The 19,395-nt window shown below is 38.3% G+C and overlaps 1 protein-coding gene across 6 annotated transcripts in view; it reads right to left on the bottom strand.

Moving 5' to 3' along the window:
• The window catches only part of stat6 (signal transducer and activator of transcription 6, interleukin-4 induced), a 172,795-nt gene that overhangs the window by 59,101 nt on the left and 94,299 nt on the right, over positions 1 to 19,395 (bottom strand). For all 6 annotated transcript variants that reach the window (XM_039747264.1, XM_039747266.1, XM_039747267.1 and 3 more), the window contains exon 3: positions 3,045 to 3,189. In XM_039747264.1, the coding sequence (XP_039603198.1) occupies positions 3,045 to 3,189 (145 nt within the window). The remainder of the gene's footprint in view (positions 1 to 3,044; positions 3,190 to 19,395) is intronic.

The following is a 19,395-nucleotide window of genomic DNA, read 5'->3' as shown; positions in this document are numbered from 1 at the left end:
AAAAGGTTAAGATGAGCTCTTCTGTACAGCACTGTACACGCTATCACAGCAGGAAGACACCAGTCGTCAACATGTCTGATGTGTAGGGTGGCCCAGATCTAATTATGCAATTTTCATTATGCTATAACTTATTCAGTTTATTACATAGAAAATCTCCCAAAAAATCCTGGACCATCGAGAAGTGTGCGAACTGACGACACAAAGAATCGTCTTTGCGCCAAACTGGAATCGTCCCTGCATAAATCAAAGTCATCCAGACGATCTGGATTTGCATAATTAGATCTGGGCCACCCTGTACTGACAAGATACAATTTCCTGCTATGTACATAACAGTACATGCAGGCTTGCTATTGAGAATAAATAGGGGGAAGCGAGGGGCGATTCATCACCAGCCCACCTCACAGTTACCTCCACTACAGTATGCTGCCTGCAGTGTCCACCACACCACTGCCCCCATTCAACACGCAGCCTTCCGAGGCACACTACAATGCTAGTGTCGCCCCGTTCACCCTCAATGGCCTCCATTCAGCCACAACCGCTTGCTGCATTACCAGCCGCCCACCGAGAATGAACAGGCAGCCATGTGTGGTGGGCGGGCAGTGAAACCGCTTGCCGCCGGGAGCCGCCCGAGCAGCGAAATTGCCCCCCTTCATCCACCGCTTGCAACGTCCCCAGGCCGGAGTTAATGGAGCGGTAGTTACTGAGGTGCATGCATCGTAGCTGCAGCCTTAGGGCTGATTTATACTTCACGCTCAGAATGCTTGCGCGCCTGCATCATGGCTGCCACGCGTTCCCAGCGTTCATTTCACGCGTCCTCTGAGCAGGTCCTCAGAAATTAACGCGACATGTGCGCAAGTTGCAGTACCAGCAAAAAGTCGGGGGACGTAGTGTGCTAAAAGTCGGAACGTGACGTCAGAGTCTCTGTTTACTATCTACATGTGACAGCAAGCCTCTGGAGATCCTTCGGGGATCAATGTGCGCGCTTTGCTGTTTGATGAATGGTTCAAAGTGGTGAAACAAAATGCCGACATACAGATGCATTCGTGGTGCTTTTATATTCAAGCATCGCATATTCCCGATCGTAATGACACGATACTTTTTCAAAGTCTCACATACTATCTTTTGTGCCGCCTATTTTTTATTTTTTTTACTTTACCTGCTGTCAGGTCCAAGAAGCTCGTTTACGATGGTCTGCTTTAATAATAAAGTAAACTACAAGGTTAAAGTGGACATTTCGAGAATAAAGCCGAAATTTCCACTTTAATCACAGAATACACGTTTTCGCCGTGTCTATTTTAATAGTAATTAAATTATGATGAACTGAAGTGGGCACAACACATTTTGCCTCTTTTGAAAAAGGCTCACCAGCATCTCTACTTCCTTAGATGTCAGAGGACAGCTTGTATTTCTCCATCTGTTCTACAGGTGCATACTGGTGCCTATCCTTAATGGCTACTGCTCATCTTAAGATCGTAAAGTACTGCAGAAGGTGTGAAGGCAGCACAGAATACCAACTACCTTCTATTCATGACATATACTACACTCACTGATTTAGAAAGGCAAACAAAATAATTAAAGGCCTCTGACTTCCTACACAGTCATTTCTCCCACTTCAACCTTCTGGCAAACAGTACAAGGCCATTGACACTCACAAGTAGATTCACTTCTACCCATAGGTTGTAAGGTTGCTGAAAAGCCAATAATATGGTATCCTAACAGTGTGTATTGTAGGACAAGAGTAGGCATCTCAGCCAAGAAGGAGCATGGTTTCTTACCCAGATGGAAGGCTAGAGCAGAATAACAGATGGATTGGCTGGTGGGATGAAAAAATAACTTTGTGCCCAGCCAGTATAATATAGTGAATGGGCAAGCGGAAGCCAAGAGTTAGAAGTTCTGCTAGGTGGGAGTGGTCCTCATGTAGCAGCCCAGTTGGGACACCCACAAAGGTGGTGTCAACATATTGCAGTAGTTTTATTAAAAATAAGTGTCGGTTGTTCTAAAACTGTTCACATGTGAGATGCCCGTGCACTGTGTCATCCCCGGGAGCCCGGGATTCCCTAGATGTGAGGAAACACATAGTGAGAGAAATAATTGATCTGATTTATTGTGATTGTGCAAATAATTTTTGGTAAGGTGATTTCGGAACATGCCAAGATTTAAACCTACAAGTGTGTCAGGTGTTACTATGTCTTGGGTTTGGGGCTCATTGGTGATTACATTATATATAATATTTCTAAATGCATACTGCATATAATTGTAAGGAGCATATGTTGCACGCCATGTATTTTTTATGTGTCTTTTGTTGTTATTGTTTCATTGTCAACTGTTATGTGAAGACATTCAAGTAGGAATTTCATTGCACTGAGAAAACAATACGATAAGTTTTATTTTACTTGACATCTTAATTTTAACCATGTCTTCTATGCACAACATTTTTTGCATATTTAGCCATGGATGTGTGAACACAACAACCATAAGGATGTGAAAACTGCCAGACTGCCAAATGTATCTATGTAAAAGAGTGAGTGATGCAGGTATTAAAAAGGAAACAGATGTAATATTTTCTCGCCATTTTAAGTCCCAAAGAGACAGAATAAAAGGGCTATCCAAAAGGTTTCGCAATTTCCTGTACCATTCTGAGTTCTGCTCTCATAATCACTTCCAACCACACCAACCACACTTGAGCTAGGAAACATGATAGTTTGGTAATTTTGCGTTAGCCAACAGGATATTTCAAATTAACCACAGGATAATAATAATAATAAATAATAATAATAATAATAATAATAATAATTTAAATAGAACAGACACTTCCTATTAATTATGATTGAAGTATAGAAAGTGCGTCAAAATGTTTAGGTCAACCATTCTTCATTAAAAAAACAGAAAAACAGAAGAAACTGGTAACCTGCAAAAACAAAGTAGATTTATGATCATTTCTGTTAAACTATTTATGTCTGCAGATCCTTAAGAAGGAATATGGAAGGATCTCTGTAGGTCTCATGAGAAGAAAAAAAAAGACAAATGAAGTCCAAGGTTAATACCATAGATTTAACAATGTGTTGCAGTCTCATCTTCAACACCACATCGGAATTCTTTTCTGCCAACTGTAGCAGGTAACTGGTGATCTGACACAGAAGCATCTTTGCTCTGGATTCGAAGGCCAGGTCATTAACATCCATGTCATCCCTGCAGGAAGAGTGCAGAAAGAATTAAGTAGTGGCCAGCAGGAGAGCACACCATGGAAAAGGAAAGAGATAACTGTGGTCAAAATATTTAAAAAAACAACTTAGAAAATATACACATAGTCTGCATTCAGAGACTAGTTTAACTGATATGAAAGTCTGAGCGTTTCACACTTTTAGAATTAAATTCATCCAAGAGTCAGCTATCATATTTTTGTTTATTAAGTGTTTCTGTAACAATGAGTCATATTCAGAAATAACAGGGACAATAGAATGCAGTTACGTGTGTTAGGGACTACATTAAATACTGTACCTGCTTTTAAAGAGCACTTTAAAATGTAATGTAGTTAAAAATGTAGCCTAAAAGGGCTCTTGGTGGCTCAATAGCTTTAATACACAACAGATTCCAATATAGGTAATGCAAAAATGGTATTGATTGATGATGTGTGTTAGTGGTAGACGGTCAGTAACTACAAATTGTTATCGATATTACTCTATGAAAGGAGAAAAGCCAATGAAAAGCTAGTAATTTATTAAAATTTTACAAATAACTAAGAACTTGGAAAGGAACTGATTTATTGTATACCAAGCACCAAAGTTGACAAATATCTTAAAGATTTTTAATTTCAATCTGAAAATACACCAAAGCAAAAGCAGCTCTTCTGGCAATGATAAACTATGATCCCAGTTTAGTCTGTTTTACGTCAGTGACTCTTCAGCATGCATTAGTCCTTGTTTGTCCTTGCTATTTGCGGCACAATCAGTCACTTTGTGCACTGTAGAAACTGTGTAACACAGAGCAGTCCTTGTCGAATACCTGATCTTCTGCATGCAGGTCAACTGCAGTTCCCTTTCCCTTTCCTTGTCTGCTTTAGATAGATAGATAGATAGATAGATAGATAGATAGATAGATAGATAGATAGATAGATAGATAGATAGATAGATAGATAGATAGATAGATAGATAGATAGATAGATAGATAGATAGATAGATAGATAGATAGATAGATAGATAGATAGATAGATAGATAGATAGATAGATAGATAGATAGATAGATAGATAGATAGATACTTTATTAATACCAAGGGGAAATTCGAATACTCCAGCAGCAGCATACTGATAAAAAAACTATATAAAATTAAAGAGTGATAACAATGCAGGTAAAACAGACAATAACTTTGTATAATGTTAACGTTTACCCCCCCGGGTGGAATTGAAGAGTCGCATAGTGTGGGGGAGGAATGATCTCCTCAGTCTGTCAGTGGAGCAGGACAGTGAACTGAAGCTGCTCTTCTGTCTGGAGATGATCCTGTTCAGTGGATGCAGTGGATTCTCCATGATTGACAGGAGCCTGCTCAGCGCCCATCGCTCTGCCACGGATGTCAAACTGTCCAGCTCCGTGCCTACAACAGAGCCTGCCTTCCTCACCAGTTTGTCCAGGTGTGCGGCATCCCTCTTTTTTATGCTACCACCATGTAGAAGGATGCATTCACCACAACCGTCTGTTAGAACATCTGCTGCATCTTGTATGTATGTATGTATGTATGTGTATATATATATATATATATATATATATATATATATATATATATATATATATATATAGTGGACTGGGACCCGGACACAGACAGATGGACAACATAGTTCCACCACACACCGTTTATTTACAATACTATATACAAGTTTTTGTGTACTCACACACCCCAGTGCCTCCAGCACCGATTCCCCCAATGTCCAGGCCACACTCTTTTAGTCACTGTGCCACTCTTTCGACCGCCTCCCGTCCTCTCCCGAGCTCTGTCCTCTTCCACCCGACGTCCACTGCTGACTGGAGGAGGCGGCCGGAAAACCCCTACCCTAAATGGTAACCCGGATGGGCTCCAGCTGCTTCCCGGCAATCAGTCCTGACCACACCCCAGTGTGGCGGAAGTGCCGGCTGCGCACCTGGAAGCCGTGCGGGTGTCCCCTGTCGTCTTCCCCTCAGCACTTCCTGGTGTGGCGGAAGTGCTGGGCTCCAGGGTTCCTCAGGCACCAGGGCGCCGCCCGGCGATGGCCACGGGCCGCTACAGGGTTGGGCTTCCAAGCCCCGTACCCGTGGCCCCCAATACAACCAGGGCGATCGCCCCCTTGCGGTCTGGAGGAGGCACAAGCCCTCCTGTGGTCCTCCTGGGCGTCCCGGCCGGGCTCCAGCCCCGACCAGGTCCCACACGGGATACTCCGGCATCGGGGCACCGCCTGGCGGTGGCCACGGGTCCCTACAGGGCTGGGCTTCCAAGCCCTGTACCCGAGGCCCCCAACATAACCAGGACGGACACCCCCTCGCGGTCTGGAGGAGGCACAAGCCCTCCTCTGGGCCTCCTGGGCGTCCCGGCCGGGGACCACAATATATATATACATATATATATATACATACATACATACATACACATACAGTAATCCCTCCTGATAGCGGAGGTTGCATTCCAGAACCCCCCGCAAAAAGTGAAAATTCGCAAAGTAAAAACCATATATTTATATGGTTATTTTTATATATTTTAAGCCCTTATAAACTCTCCCACACTTTTATAAACATTTCCCACACAGTTATACAGCATAAACCCTTTGTATTCTCTTAGATATTAGGTAAGATTCGTTAAAGTTATGTATGTAAGCACACTGTCTATATACAGTAAAACCTAAATATTATTTTAAAGATATTGAGCGTCTCCGATATCACATATGTTACAGCCATTACGATAGACAGGCCACCAGCAATAAATATGTACAATGCAAGAAAAACTGTATACAGTAAATGTGTGTACAGTGACACTAAACGTACGTACATGTACTAAGTACTGTACGTGGAAAATTAATTATGGTTACTCACCAACAATGACACGATGACTTGTCCGATAACAATGAGTTTAATTTTACTGCACAACAAAGGAGAGCGTCACAGCTCTTCTAAAGGAGTCTCTTCAGGCGATTGTGTAGCACCGCTGTTGTTCTTCTTCCAGCAGTCTTCAATTCAAATCCCTAAAGCAGATTCCATCCGGACTACTGCCTTATTACAACAATTTACAACTCGTTTTGCGCCCTGGTTAAAGAACACTGCGGCCGTAGATCTTAAATTCTTTTCTGCCTTTTTAAATAAAAAGAATTGTGGACTCATTGATGCCGTAATGGCGTCCTACAGCGTTGCAGCTTTTCCCTTCCTTCAACATATTCAAAACTTTGACCTTTTCGGCAATCGTTAGCATCTTCTGTTGGCGCTTGGGCACAGCCCCTGAAGCAGGAGCAGATCATTTTGGAGCCATAACGAAGGGTTTGACTATGCACAGATAAACACAAAAGTTAACTCTTTACACAGCGAAACACGTTGATGATGAATGAGCGAGACGAGACTTCCTGGTTAACGCAGCGGAATTGAATTTGGCTAATCAGCACACAGGAACTTAACTGCGTGCTCTGATTGGTTAGCTTCTCAGCCATCTGCCAGTAGCGTCCCTTGTATGAAATCAACTGGGCAAACCAACTGAGGAAGCATGTACCAGAAGTAAAAAGACCCATTGTCCGCAGAAACCCGCGAAACAGAGAAAAATCTGTGTTATATATTTAGATATGCTTACATATAAAATCCACGATAGAGTGAAGCTGCGAAAGTCGAAGCATGGGATTACTATATGTATACATACAGTACATACATACATAAATACTTACATATATATATATATATACATACATACATATACAAACACCCCGTACATATAAAATAATTATATTTATATTAGCATTTAAAAGTTTCATGTTTTTGATGGAAATTGATTTAAAAATATACCCAAGACATTACTAGTGTTGATAATGGCTATCACTGCTTGAAATGACTAATTTTTAATTTATTATGTACTGGCATTCCTAGAATTTAGCTCTGGGTTCCAAAATGGCCAAATGTGATTCTCCTGTCATTTTCCATCAAATGTATAAGTTCTTTTGCCCATTTTAATATTTTCTTCCTATTTTCCATTTTCAGTTTTCCTGAAACTCTGCCCCTATGCTCAGCTTTCTGTAGTTGTCTTTTCTCTGTTGCAGATGACACTGGTATATGGTGCGTATTTAATGAAGAAGCCAACTGAGGACATGTAAAAAGCTTGGTTCTCAAACTACAGACTCTGTCTGATGTCCTTATCCTCACATGCAGTTGCCCATCCGTCCGTTCTCCTTCTTTATCTTTTCTGGTTCTTCAGTTCAGTTTACCATCTTTTCTCAAGACAGCAATAGACATTTTTATATGAAATTTTTGTTTTCTTAGCAGTTTGTCACACGGAATAACCTTCAATTCACAAAACAACAATGGACAGACATGCTTTTTGAGAAGGCTATTTTGCTTTTGGCCATTTTTAAACTCAGAAATCAACTTTCGGAAAGTCAGTGCCTTCCATCCATCCATCCATCCATCCATCCACTCATTTTCTAACCCGTTGAATCCAAACACAGGGTCACGGAGGTCTGCTGGAGCCAATTCCAACCAACACAGGACACAAGGCAGGAACCAATCTCAGGCAGGGTGCCAACCTTAGGTAATACAACTTACTGACTTTATTAAACAGAATAACATGCTTCACCTAATTTCTGGGCAACTCCAGACCTATCAACTCTAGTGTGTATATTTGAAGGGGGACCAAACAATTCATGGAATTGTTAAAAAAAAAACTTTAATGAAAAACTTTCAAAAATTCCCTTTAAGCCTCCTTCAAATACTCTCCTTGAGATGCAATACACTTGTCCAGACACTTCTCCCGTTTCTGTTAACATTTTCTGCACTTGTCTTTTGTTACCATGTATTGCCTCATGCATTTTCCTGTTCTTCTTTCATGGTAGCAAATCTTCTTCCCTTCAGTCTTTATTTTAATTTTGGAAACTAAAAGAAATCTTAAGGAGTGAGATCTGGCGAATGCAGAGTGGTGTAAAGGAACAACCACATTTATTAAATACTCATTTACTGACTAAGTGGTGTGTACAGGTGTACAGTCATGGTGCAAAATGCTGTTTTATGTGTGCCACAGCTTCAGAAAAGTTTCTTCTTGATGCCTCAACACTTCCATGTGTTGTCACTGATTAAGATTCTGTTCACGTGGAACAAAGTCTTTATGAAAAAGCCTGTCAATTTCAAAAAGTGCAATCATCATTGTCTCATTAAATCTTTCTTGGTGGCTCGCAGGAAAAAACTGTAGAATAAACACCAAACTTGATCAACTCAGCACGATGCCAGTTGGTGAGCTGATTAACCAGACTTGTAGGCACACGATACCTAGTGGCATAATCAAGAAGCATGGCACAGTGGAAGTGCTGCTGCCTTGAAACAAGGAGTCCTGGGTTCACATCCCAAATGCCCCCTTTGTACAGTATGCATTAATCCACATGGTTTTCCATTCCAACAAAGCTCTAATTTTCTCACACAATCCAAAGATCAACTGGCATTGCTAAAAAAAAAAACCCTATTGTGTGTGTGTGTGAGTGAAGTGAGTGTGTTCAACCTAGGATGGACTGGCATTCCAAGCCTTCCATCTGCTTGCTGGATAGGCCCCAGCTTCCCTCAGCTGCTCTGGATAAGTGGGTTTGAAAATGGATGTAATATATATCAGTGTTGTGAGTGAATGTACTGTACAAATTTATACATGCACACATATACACACACTCAATATACTTCAATAAAAAATAAAAGTCCCTTTCATGCTGCTCTTTTGATTATATCAGTAATCACATTAAACTTATTTCTCTTGTCAAACAGAATTCATTGATGGAAGGGGGCTGTGTTTTTAGTTTGATGGGTTTTTTTTGACACATAATGTCTGTATTACTAGATTGACTGTATGATTGTATCTTTGACGGAACTGTGTATTAGAGTGCCTCTGATTAGTACTGTGAATCTCAGCTCTTACTCTAAATTCTTCACCAAGAACACATGGACACAGAGCTGTTAACAGTACATTGTGCACAAACAGTAGAGATATTTTATTGACACATGCAGTAAATTACTCAATTGTGAGGTGAACAGTAGGAGTTTGCAAAGCTTTAAAACTCAAAACTCAAGGATTGTTGATTTTGTTGGGCTAAATGGTCTCAAGATTGTTTCATGCTCTAATAATGTATTAAGATTTCTCAATGGCCTTTGTATTTACAGTGCATAGGAAAAGTTTTCAGTTTTGTTAATTACTGAAATTAAGACACAAATCAGGCTTTTGCATTTTCAGTAAGATCTTGTAACTAACAAATGAAAAACAATTTACAACTTTTAGGTGGAATAAATAAAATGTAAAACTTTGCACACTTTAATCATTACAACAGAACCATTTGCTCTGATTCCAGTAGTAAGTCTGCTTGGATAGATTTCCATTAATTTATACTCTTAATTTTTAAAATTTTATACCACTCTTTATAGAATATTCAAGCTACATCAAGTTATGAGATGATCTCCTATATAAAGGCAGATTATCTATAGGATTAAAGAATGTTCAAGCTACATCAGATTGCAAGGTGCTCTCCTATATAAAGACACTGACTCTAACTGGGCCCATTTAAGGTCTCTGATCTTCTGGTTTTCAAGCCTTTACTTGGTGGGGTGAGTTGAGGAGCCAGAGAATAACACTTCTTCCCTAATGTCTCTTCCATTTTACAGCACACAGTAGATGTGTTTTCACCAAAATATCCTGACAATTGGAACTATTCATTTTGCCCTCTATTCTGACGAAAGTCTGTCCTGAAGAGCTCAAAGCAGATTTGATAGTAGGTTCTTTTTTGTTTGAGAGTGGTGAGCTGTGTTGGCTTGTCAAATCTTTTGTATCTTTTGAAATAAGTTCAGTACTTATTAAGTCAAAGTTATTTCTTCAGAAACATGGCATAGATGCATTTGTCAAATGGAATTGTATTGTTAAGTTAAGCATTTTCTACAAATTAAAAAAAAATATCTTGCCCTCACTGATGCATTACACTGGAGGCTAATGGGGCATGAGGCATCTCCAGTCTTGCACTTACACACAGTTTGTATAATTAACAATTTACATGTGTTATTTCTGAACAAAAGAAATAAACCAATATTATGAGATCACATATTTTAAAAGAATACCATCTGTGTATGCCACCTCACTGTTTATCTTTTTCTGCAATAATCTTTTACCCACCTTGTGCATCACCTGATCTGTGCATTTCAACAATGTAAGCAAGAAACTGCCAAGGAAATCCTACTGGAACAACAAATGTTTTTAGGGCCAGTCAGAAATACTGCCAGTTATCTTTTACGTAATCAAGAATGTGATTTGGCTGAATGTGGACTCGGCTACATCTCCCATTAGTAAGGGTGTGCATATCTTGGCAACCAAGGAATTTAAAGTTTGTTTTTGTTTCTCTTAAAATGATCTATTGATTTTTTTACTTAAATGTTGCTGATTATGAGATCTAAACAAAGGTGAAAAAAGGTTTAACATTGCTTTGATTCTGCCATTTCAACAACAAAAACTGTTATTTAGTGTGTATAATTTTTTCATATCTTTGTATGTATTCTTTTTCTATCGATCCACTACTTAAAATGTTTAATTCAGTTCATCATTACATAGGCCTGACGTAATTGTGGCACCAATGGTTGCACAGCAAGAGCCATGGCTCACAGAAATGCTGCAGCTTTGTTAGTCTCTATACTGTGGTATAATTCAACATTATTTGTTGCTGCTCCCCTTTTGCTTATGTAGGCATCTCTTGTGATTACTGGACTGTACTGGTTATTTGTGAAACAATTTTTATGGTACGTGCCTTAGATTAGACAGATGTCTTTAACAGTTAAGATCAAAAAGTCATAAAACTGATTTTGGTTGTGCTAAGACAATTCACACAACAGCAAAGAAAAAGCAGAAATTGGATAAAGAAGCAGAATGACAGACCGAATGGATCACCAGTGCTCAGTTCAGTCACCACTATCAAGTGTTCAGTAGTAAATAAAAGGAATGTGTTGTGCAATTAAAGACTAGTTGTACTTTATGTTAATGGAAACCAATTTCCACAAAGGCATACAGGATTTCTTTGTACAACCAGATAGCACTTCTCTTCCTTGCTGGATCAAAAATGACTTTTATGTCTGGTAAAATCAGAGGACTGTGTTTTATGACAAAAATCCAAAAATACAGAGTACAAATGGCCAATCTGCTGATTTGAAACATTTAATGAAAAAATGGTGGATTTTGTACTTGTCTACAAACTTTATTTTTAGTCTAAGTGTTGCTGCTTATATTCCTTCAAGCAAAATTAAGTTGTGGGTAATCAGTAAAAACAATTTCAGATATTTAAGCAGGCATCTCTACCATTATGAAGATTTTAATCAAACAAAGCTTGCATTGGTTCTTTCTCAATTCATTTTATTTATTTTTTTGCTGTGGACTACATTATTGATGACAAGAGATCCATGATACAAGGCTAAGCTGCTTCCATATTTTCATATGTCAGACCTAATCTCCTCCTTGCAGACAATTGCTGAAAATTAACCAGCAAGGCAGGGAAACTGTGTCTAGATGGGTCTGAATCAATTCCCCAGGGCTGTTTTGATTTCACTAACTGGTGTATTTCCAAACAGCATCACTGATGAGACACTGGGTAACAGAGAAAAATACATCTCATCCTTGTAAAAACCATATTAAATTAGAAAATTGAAGCATTGTGCAATATTTAGGTGTATCTAAGAAATTAACTGATTTGAAAGATTGAACATTTTACATTTTTAGTTACTTCATCCTATTTTTGCTAAATATTTTTTAATAATGAGTCATATTCAAAAATAACAGTAATAACAGAATGTAATTATAGTGATAGTAGACTACCTTAAAAAACATGCTGTTTCACAGGACTTTCTTATTTCATGTACAGTCATGTCTCACTTTATGATTGTATATGGTTCCAACCAACGTGTTGTTAATTGATTTTATCATTAAGTGCACTGAAGTATATTTAGGGGATGTTGGCATGCCTCAGTGTTTGTCTCTTGGGTCTCTTACACCCACTTGGAGTACAAGGGACCGCATCTTCGTTGCTGCATTCCGTGTGAAATTACACATCCAGTATTCACCTGACCTGACATAACCTACCACACGTTAAACTAATCTCAAGTAACCTAACGTAGCATAAGCATAATACATACATGACATCAATTAATTATGGAAGTACAATAATAATAATAATAATACAATAATATAAATACTAATACTGTAGTATGACCACTTACAATGGCAAATATTGTATCTGTATGGAAGCTCAGTCATGACTGCACCTAAAAAATAGGCTTGTGGTAGCTCAACAGCTTTCACAGACTACAGATTCCAATTCCATCCATCCATCTATTTTCTATAGCTTATCTGGGTGTGGGTTGCGTGGACAGCAGCAGCCTGATCAAAGATCCTCAGACATTTCTTTTCCCCACCACCTCCTCCTCCAACACTTCTGGTGGGATACCGAGGCATTTTTAGGCCAGCCAAGATATATAATTTCTCCAGCGTGTCCTGGGTCTGCCCATTGGTCTTCTCCTGGTTGGACATGCCTGAAACATCTTTTCAGGTAGGCATCCAGCAGATATCCTAATCAGATGGCCAACTCAACTTCAATGTAGAAGAGCAGTGGTGCTACTTTGAGCATCTCCTGAAAGACTGCACTCCTCCTCCTATCTCTGTTGAGCCCCAACACCCTGTGATGGAAACTCATTTCTGTTGAAGTGGCCAGAATAAGAATCAGCACCTCTAAGTTCTGTTGAATTTTGAAGTTAAGAAGTCTGGGATGAAGTTTGTTCCTGTTCCTGGAATGGTCTAGCCTTTTTTGAGTGGGTCTTTAGAGGCTTATATTCATTTTTGTGCTTCTTTGTGGTGAATATCATAACAAAGAAGCTGTTTGTGCCCTTCAGGAGAGTTGGAGGGATCATGTCCCCAATGAAATCAATGGCAACCCTGTGAGTGCCTATGTTCTCAGGGGTCCACATCACTGAGGATTCCTCATTGTCATTCCAAATTACATATCTTGTAATGAAAGCTCAGCAGTTTATTGATGGAAAAACACTGCTGAAAAAAAACGACATTTGACAGGGTGGTACATCTATAGCAATAAGCATCCAAGAGGAAAGGACATTTCGGTACATCAATATTTAGGAATAAAAAAAAAACCTATAACAGAAAAAATAAATAACCCAAAATTTACAAAATGCTTTGATTGATATGATTGAAATTCAGAAGGTGCTGAAGCACAAAATAAGCCATGATGGCACTAGTGAAGCTCAGAAAGAGACAGAGAGACAATGGACACTGTACATGCGCGTAACGCCAAGTGGGACCCTGCCCTACCTCTTTCGATTTATTACAGCCTAAACTACACTTGCAGACTCCATTACCTTTCAGGTCTTTCACGCACAGAACATCGACGTCAAGATCCCACATAAGGGTGAAATATTTACACCTTCTCTTAGAGAGCCACAAATACTAGTGCTTATATACTAAATACTAACTGTACATATAGTTCACACTATTACTTCTTTGCTAAAGGGTGCAGTTTGTGAATTAATACATTCTTCACAGTACATGCAACAAATACTGGAACACTTATATGGTGTACTAAATTAAAACACTATGTGGTGTGTTAATAAATAGTCAACAATCTTTATTCACCTCACCTGTGTTTTTTTCCTTGGTGATGACAATACACACAGCATACAGTGTTAAGATATTTTTGTCTCGTACACTATATAAAAATATTTACTGACTTAAGTGTAACAGACCTGTAACAGCTAAAAATCAAGTAGATTGTGATTTTGTGTGTATTATATTGTAAATTTCCTGACGTGGGCATTGGTCCAACTCGCAAAGTGGTGTGATGTTGTACTGTAAATCACATGACATATACAATATTATTCTCCTCATTAAACAAAGAAAATGTTCATTGGTATTTTACAGGTTCTTTTAAACGTACATTTTTTTTCCATTGCTTATGTACATGTAATTCCATCCTCAAAACTACATAATTCAATTCCTAGCCTCCTGGCTGAAGGAGGTGAGGGGGTTTAGGGGTGCAGTTTCATTACACAGTGCATGCATTTTTGTATAGTATAGTATAATATAAGCATTTCTAACATTTATTTCATTACACAGTTCGCTTAAACATGCAGACCTTCAACATCATTTTATTTTTTTATAACAATTTAAAGTAAATAATAATTTAAAAGTCAGTGTTGCAACTTTATTGCCTGACAAAAAAAAGTCTGAAGCTTGAACATAAAGCTGACTAAAAGCATAGAAAGTAATGCTTGAGTGAACCATGTAAGCAAATGACATACAATTAACATACAATACTACTACTTAAATTAAGAACAGTAATCTATCATCTACCCATTTTCTAAACCTGCTTTATCCTAAGCAGGGTTGCAGGGAAGCTGGAACCTATCCCAGCAAGCATAGGGCACAAGGCAGGTTGACATAAATACTCAAAATTCCAATTTTTCAATTTATTACCTGCTTGAATTCAAAAGAATTCAGTTTCCTGTAAAATTCCGTGTCACATGTATCATTGAAAGAAACCAAAGTGAGTCACTAGGAAAAGCAAGAATTGATCAATGGCAAACATGTTTTACTCAAGGCCAACAATATATAGTATATTCAAGAGTAAGGAGCTCCAGTAAAGTAATAATATTAGCACCCGTTTAAAAAAAAAAAAAAACTACAAATACTGTGTACAAAAAATACTTACTTATCTAGTACTTCTGATACATCTGATTACCAGCACTAGTCTTCTATAAGTTTTGCCTATTTTTTTTATTTTTTGTCCTAAGTCTAGCAACTGGACAGACACACACAGACACCAGTTCTTTTACTAAAGCGGAAAAACAGATTTCTGTCCGTCTGACAGTTACATCTATTTAAACATATTCTGCGTCAATGTTAGCAGTGCACCATGTGTAGGAATGTATTTTGTAATGCATGTAGTAATAAATGACATTACATTTTTCATTCCAAAAGATGGTTTATCACAAATATTAGCACTGCTTTTACAAATTCCATACCAAATGGCATTTAAGAGAGACATAGGAACCAGATGATCACACAGATACTTGGTGAATTGCTGTGTATTTATATTTGTTTTTGATACATTCCTCTGTACAGTTGTTCTTAATCTTCATGTATAACTTCAGAGCACTGAAGGACATAGGTGCTTGTTCTGGCTCAAAGTACCATGGACACATGGAATAAATTACCAAGTACTGTGGTAGCGTCTTTAGGGATCTGCTAAACACTGGCAGCAATTTATGAATGTTGAACCATATCATGGGGTCAAGCAGGAGCTACGTTCTTGGTCAAAGCTGTCAAAACATTTTGTCTGTTAACTGTTGCATTTTTAAATTGTCCTTGTTAAAGAAAAACAAGCCCAAAAAGATAAGCAAATATGGTGTTCTGCTATCCAGGAGACTTTTCAATGCAAGAAAAATGATGTAAGCTAAGACATGTGCACAAGGCTAACATAAGCATGCGGTAGGAACTGTGTAATTCCTGACACACCAAATCAGATAACTCTGTGAAAGATTGCATATGAGTTGGGAGGCAGCCAGTTGTACAGAGGAGTGGCAGCTTCTGCAGAAGAATTCTAGGCCTTAACACAAGAAAACAGTGAAACTGCAATCTTTGCTCTATGTGTCTGCTGGGTCCAAGAAGGCGACTTGGTCTATAATTCAGCTGGCATAAATAGAATGCATTTGCAAGCAGTTCAGAAAAATTCTTAATTTGTACATTTCACCAGCAAACATGATACCCCATCAAAAAAGAACACAATTTCATGCTTCTAAGTTTTAGACACTGGCCTCTAATTTGGATTTTTGGTTTCATTCATACTGCATAATTGCTGAAATTGATTTATTGTCACACTTAACATCCATGTTAAATAGTGTGTTATTTCAGAGAGAAAGAAAATGACTGACTTCTCCACCTTCAGAAGAGACATCTAAACCCTGGAAGTCTTCACTATGAAGTGATGGAGAGCTCTGTATTGCTCTCCAACACCAAACTCTCCTGAAACTCATTTACAGGAACAAAAACAACATACCAGAATTCATCAGGGAGAAACTAATATAAGCCAGAAAATTTCAAAACACAAAAACAATGAATCTGGAAGTAAATCATAAGGCTTACTAGAGCACAGAAGTAAAAACAAATTTAAAAAATAGTAAATTATTTGACTTAAAAATTATTAAATATGGAATCGAACAGAATCTCACAAACAACAAAAAAATTCTAACAAAATACAGACGCAGTGCCCACAGTTCAGCTAGGAAAACCTCCCAGCATAGAAAGAGATGCACACTCATGGAGTTGTCAGGAAGTGATGAAGCTAGAAATGTACTTCATCCCAGCAACACTAAGGAATAAGGGGCAAAGGTAACCTTTAACATTTTTATGACGTTACTCCTCGGTTTAAAAAACATAGAGAAACTACTAAGAACATGAGTGTGGAAATAATCATGTTATCAACCAAGAACAATCCGTGGCTACCACATGATGCACATGATAAAAACAAAAATTGTTCTCAAAATTGAAGATGCAATATGATAACCCAAAGGGAATTCACTGTCTGATTGTTATTTACTTCTCTTGTAATAACCTATAGCTGGCACAGTGGCTTGCTGGCCTAATGATTTACTCTGTGTCATGGTCATTGTATGTCTGGAGTTTGAACATTGTCCAGATGTTCTTCTGGATTTTTTTTAGGTTCTACGGACATGCCTATGTGGTTAATCCATCACCCTAATCGGCTAATGTGAGCAAATGTGCTTGTGTGTAATGAGTCCATTGAAGAACTGTTATCCTGTTCAGGGTCCTAGTAACACTGCAATAGGCTGTAGCCTTCACGTTTATTTGTCATCAATAAAGTAAATTCAGAAAATAAGCTAAGGATGGGTGACTGGATAATAATTTCTCTTAACACTTAGCAAGCACTTTAGCCAGGCACAAACACACTGTATATTTTGCTATTATGGACTCCATGCCAAGTTTGTTCAATGTGGGTGCACAGATTAACAAATTACAAAAACAATGGTAATCTACATGCCCAGTGAAGCCAAGAGCAATACCAGAACTGCCAAACATAAATTACTTTAAAAAAAAAAGACAAATGAAAGAAAATTGGTTGGGCCTCAAATTTCTGAAATAACTAGTTTCTCTCCTGTGCTTAGTAAAATGATCCTCTGGGCTAAATAAAAAATGGTAAATATGCAGCATTACTAATCAAAGATTTAGCTGCTCAGTGTCACATTTAGGGTCAGTGAGAATCTTATCATAGCATTTAACTATTGTGCTAATATTTACATATTTTCAAATACATTGTGAAATATTTCTAAAAATAAGAAAAGCAATACTATAAGAAGGCAAGAACACATCGTGAATATCTTTTTAAACAAGTATAGGAGCGGGGATGCAATTCACCCCAAAGACAGCAATGTAACCCCAGGACCATGTGGGCTTTATAAGAAGGCCCTTGATGCCAAAAATGACTCAGGTAATGATGCCACTTCCAGTCAAGTTTACTGTCTGGAAATATGAGCTAAGGTGAAAGTCAACAGGCATATCATACTGAGACACAACGACATAAGCTGGTGTCCTCACTCCTGCTCGCTGACTAGGGAAATAAACATGTGTAATTCACTTAGGAATGAATTCAAATTTATCAAAAATAAATTTATCACTACAGAATCTGAGTGTGATAAAAAGAAAATTATCCTCAAGTCCCTGGAATTTTATCAATTACATCATTACATAATAGAAATATGAGTTCAAATAAAAAGTGAGACACTTTGAGCATACCAGTTTAGGTGCCAAGGTCCTTCTCTATGTGCCTAAGGAAGACATGCACGTCTCGGCATCCCTTTTAATCTTCAAGCTGCCTGTAGTCCCACCAATGAGACACTGTTCTCTTTCCTCTTCCTACTATGTACTTCAGTACAGTTCTCAAGTTCTGAGACATGCACTATGGGGTAGATACAGTGGCTCAAGCTCCCACCCATTTTCTCTCATTAGCCCATGTCCCGTTTTATCCTGCAAGGATCACTTCTGAGCATGCCTCCTTTTAATTGTAAAAAACAAAGAAAAAGCAGCGATTAAAGTTAAAGACAGTGTGGGCTAACGTTTACTATCCCATAAAGTCTATGAAAATAATTGCTATTAATTCCACAAAGAAGTATAACAATTGTTACTAGTCTGCTCTTGCTATTTTATGCAATGTGGAAAGTAGCTGTAATATCTTTGCACATCTTTGATTTCAGCTCCTCCTTACTATTAGAAATTTATCAAACAACTGTTTTTTAATAGCATTTTCCTCCTGTCGGCTGAAGCACACTTGAAATATGGCCTTCCATGAACAAGGATGAAGGTTCAGCCTTGATAGTACAGGTAAAAGTATTTGCTTTACACAAATAATCATAGCAAGATTGGAGATTTGTCTTGCTCTCAAGGTAATAAAGTTGTTGAAATTAACAAACCAAAATCTGCTACAAAGGACCTTCGTTATCTACCATCTTGGTTTAATATGCATGCATTCAAGTTCTCCAGCACACTTTTTAAGTTGGCTATGGCTTGGCATTACTTTTACATTGAAAATGATAAAACTATGGTGTCCAGGAGCTAGCAAATATGAACAGCATCTACCTGTCATTTAACAGAAACCAAAGCAAAATGACTAATGATAGTGTAATTATTTTGTTTGTGTTACTATTGACAATTCTTTAACTGGCTTTGTGGAGTGTTCTTAGGTCTTCACAGCCAATTGAGCTAAACAAAAATGTCTTCATTTCAGAGACACTGATTGCCAATTTATATATATTTCATAACATATCTGAAGCATTGGTGTTTTGCACTGCATCATCTGTAGTATTCAGAGTCAGGACTTCCTGTATTTGCAGATTCAAATATTTGCGGTAGGCAGTTGATGAGCTGACGTCACTTACTCAGCCATCAGACCAAACCAAACAAAACCACACAAACTAGCCACTCTCATAATACAGAACAGAAATCAAGAAAAAAAAACTGTAATCTTTAAGGTTAGTGATGATTGTAATCCAAATGAACAGGTTTGCTGCAGCTGTGAAAGCGATATAGTAACAATCACGATCCTCTCTGCTTATTGAGACCTCCTTTCTATATTGAGTGCCTCACCTTCATCCTTCTTGCAGGCTGAT

This window comes from Polypterus senegalus, chromosome 3 (assembly GCF_016835505.1).
Source record: "Polypterus senegalus isolate Bchr_013 chromosome 3, ASM1683550v1, whole genome shotgun sequence".
Classification (NCBI taxonomy): Eukaryota; Metazoa; Chordata; class Cladistia; order Polypteriformes; family Polypteridae; genus Polypterus; species Polypterus senegalus.
This window is presented reverse-complemented; position numbering and strand designations above follow the sequence as displayed.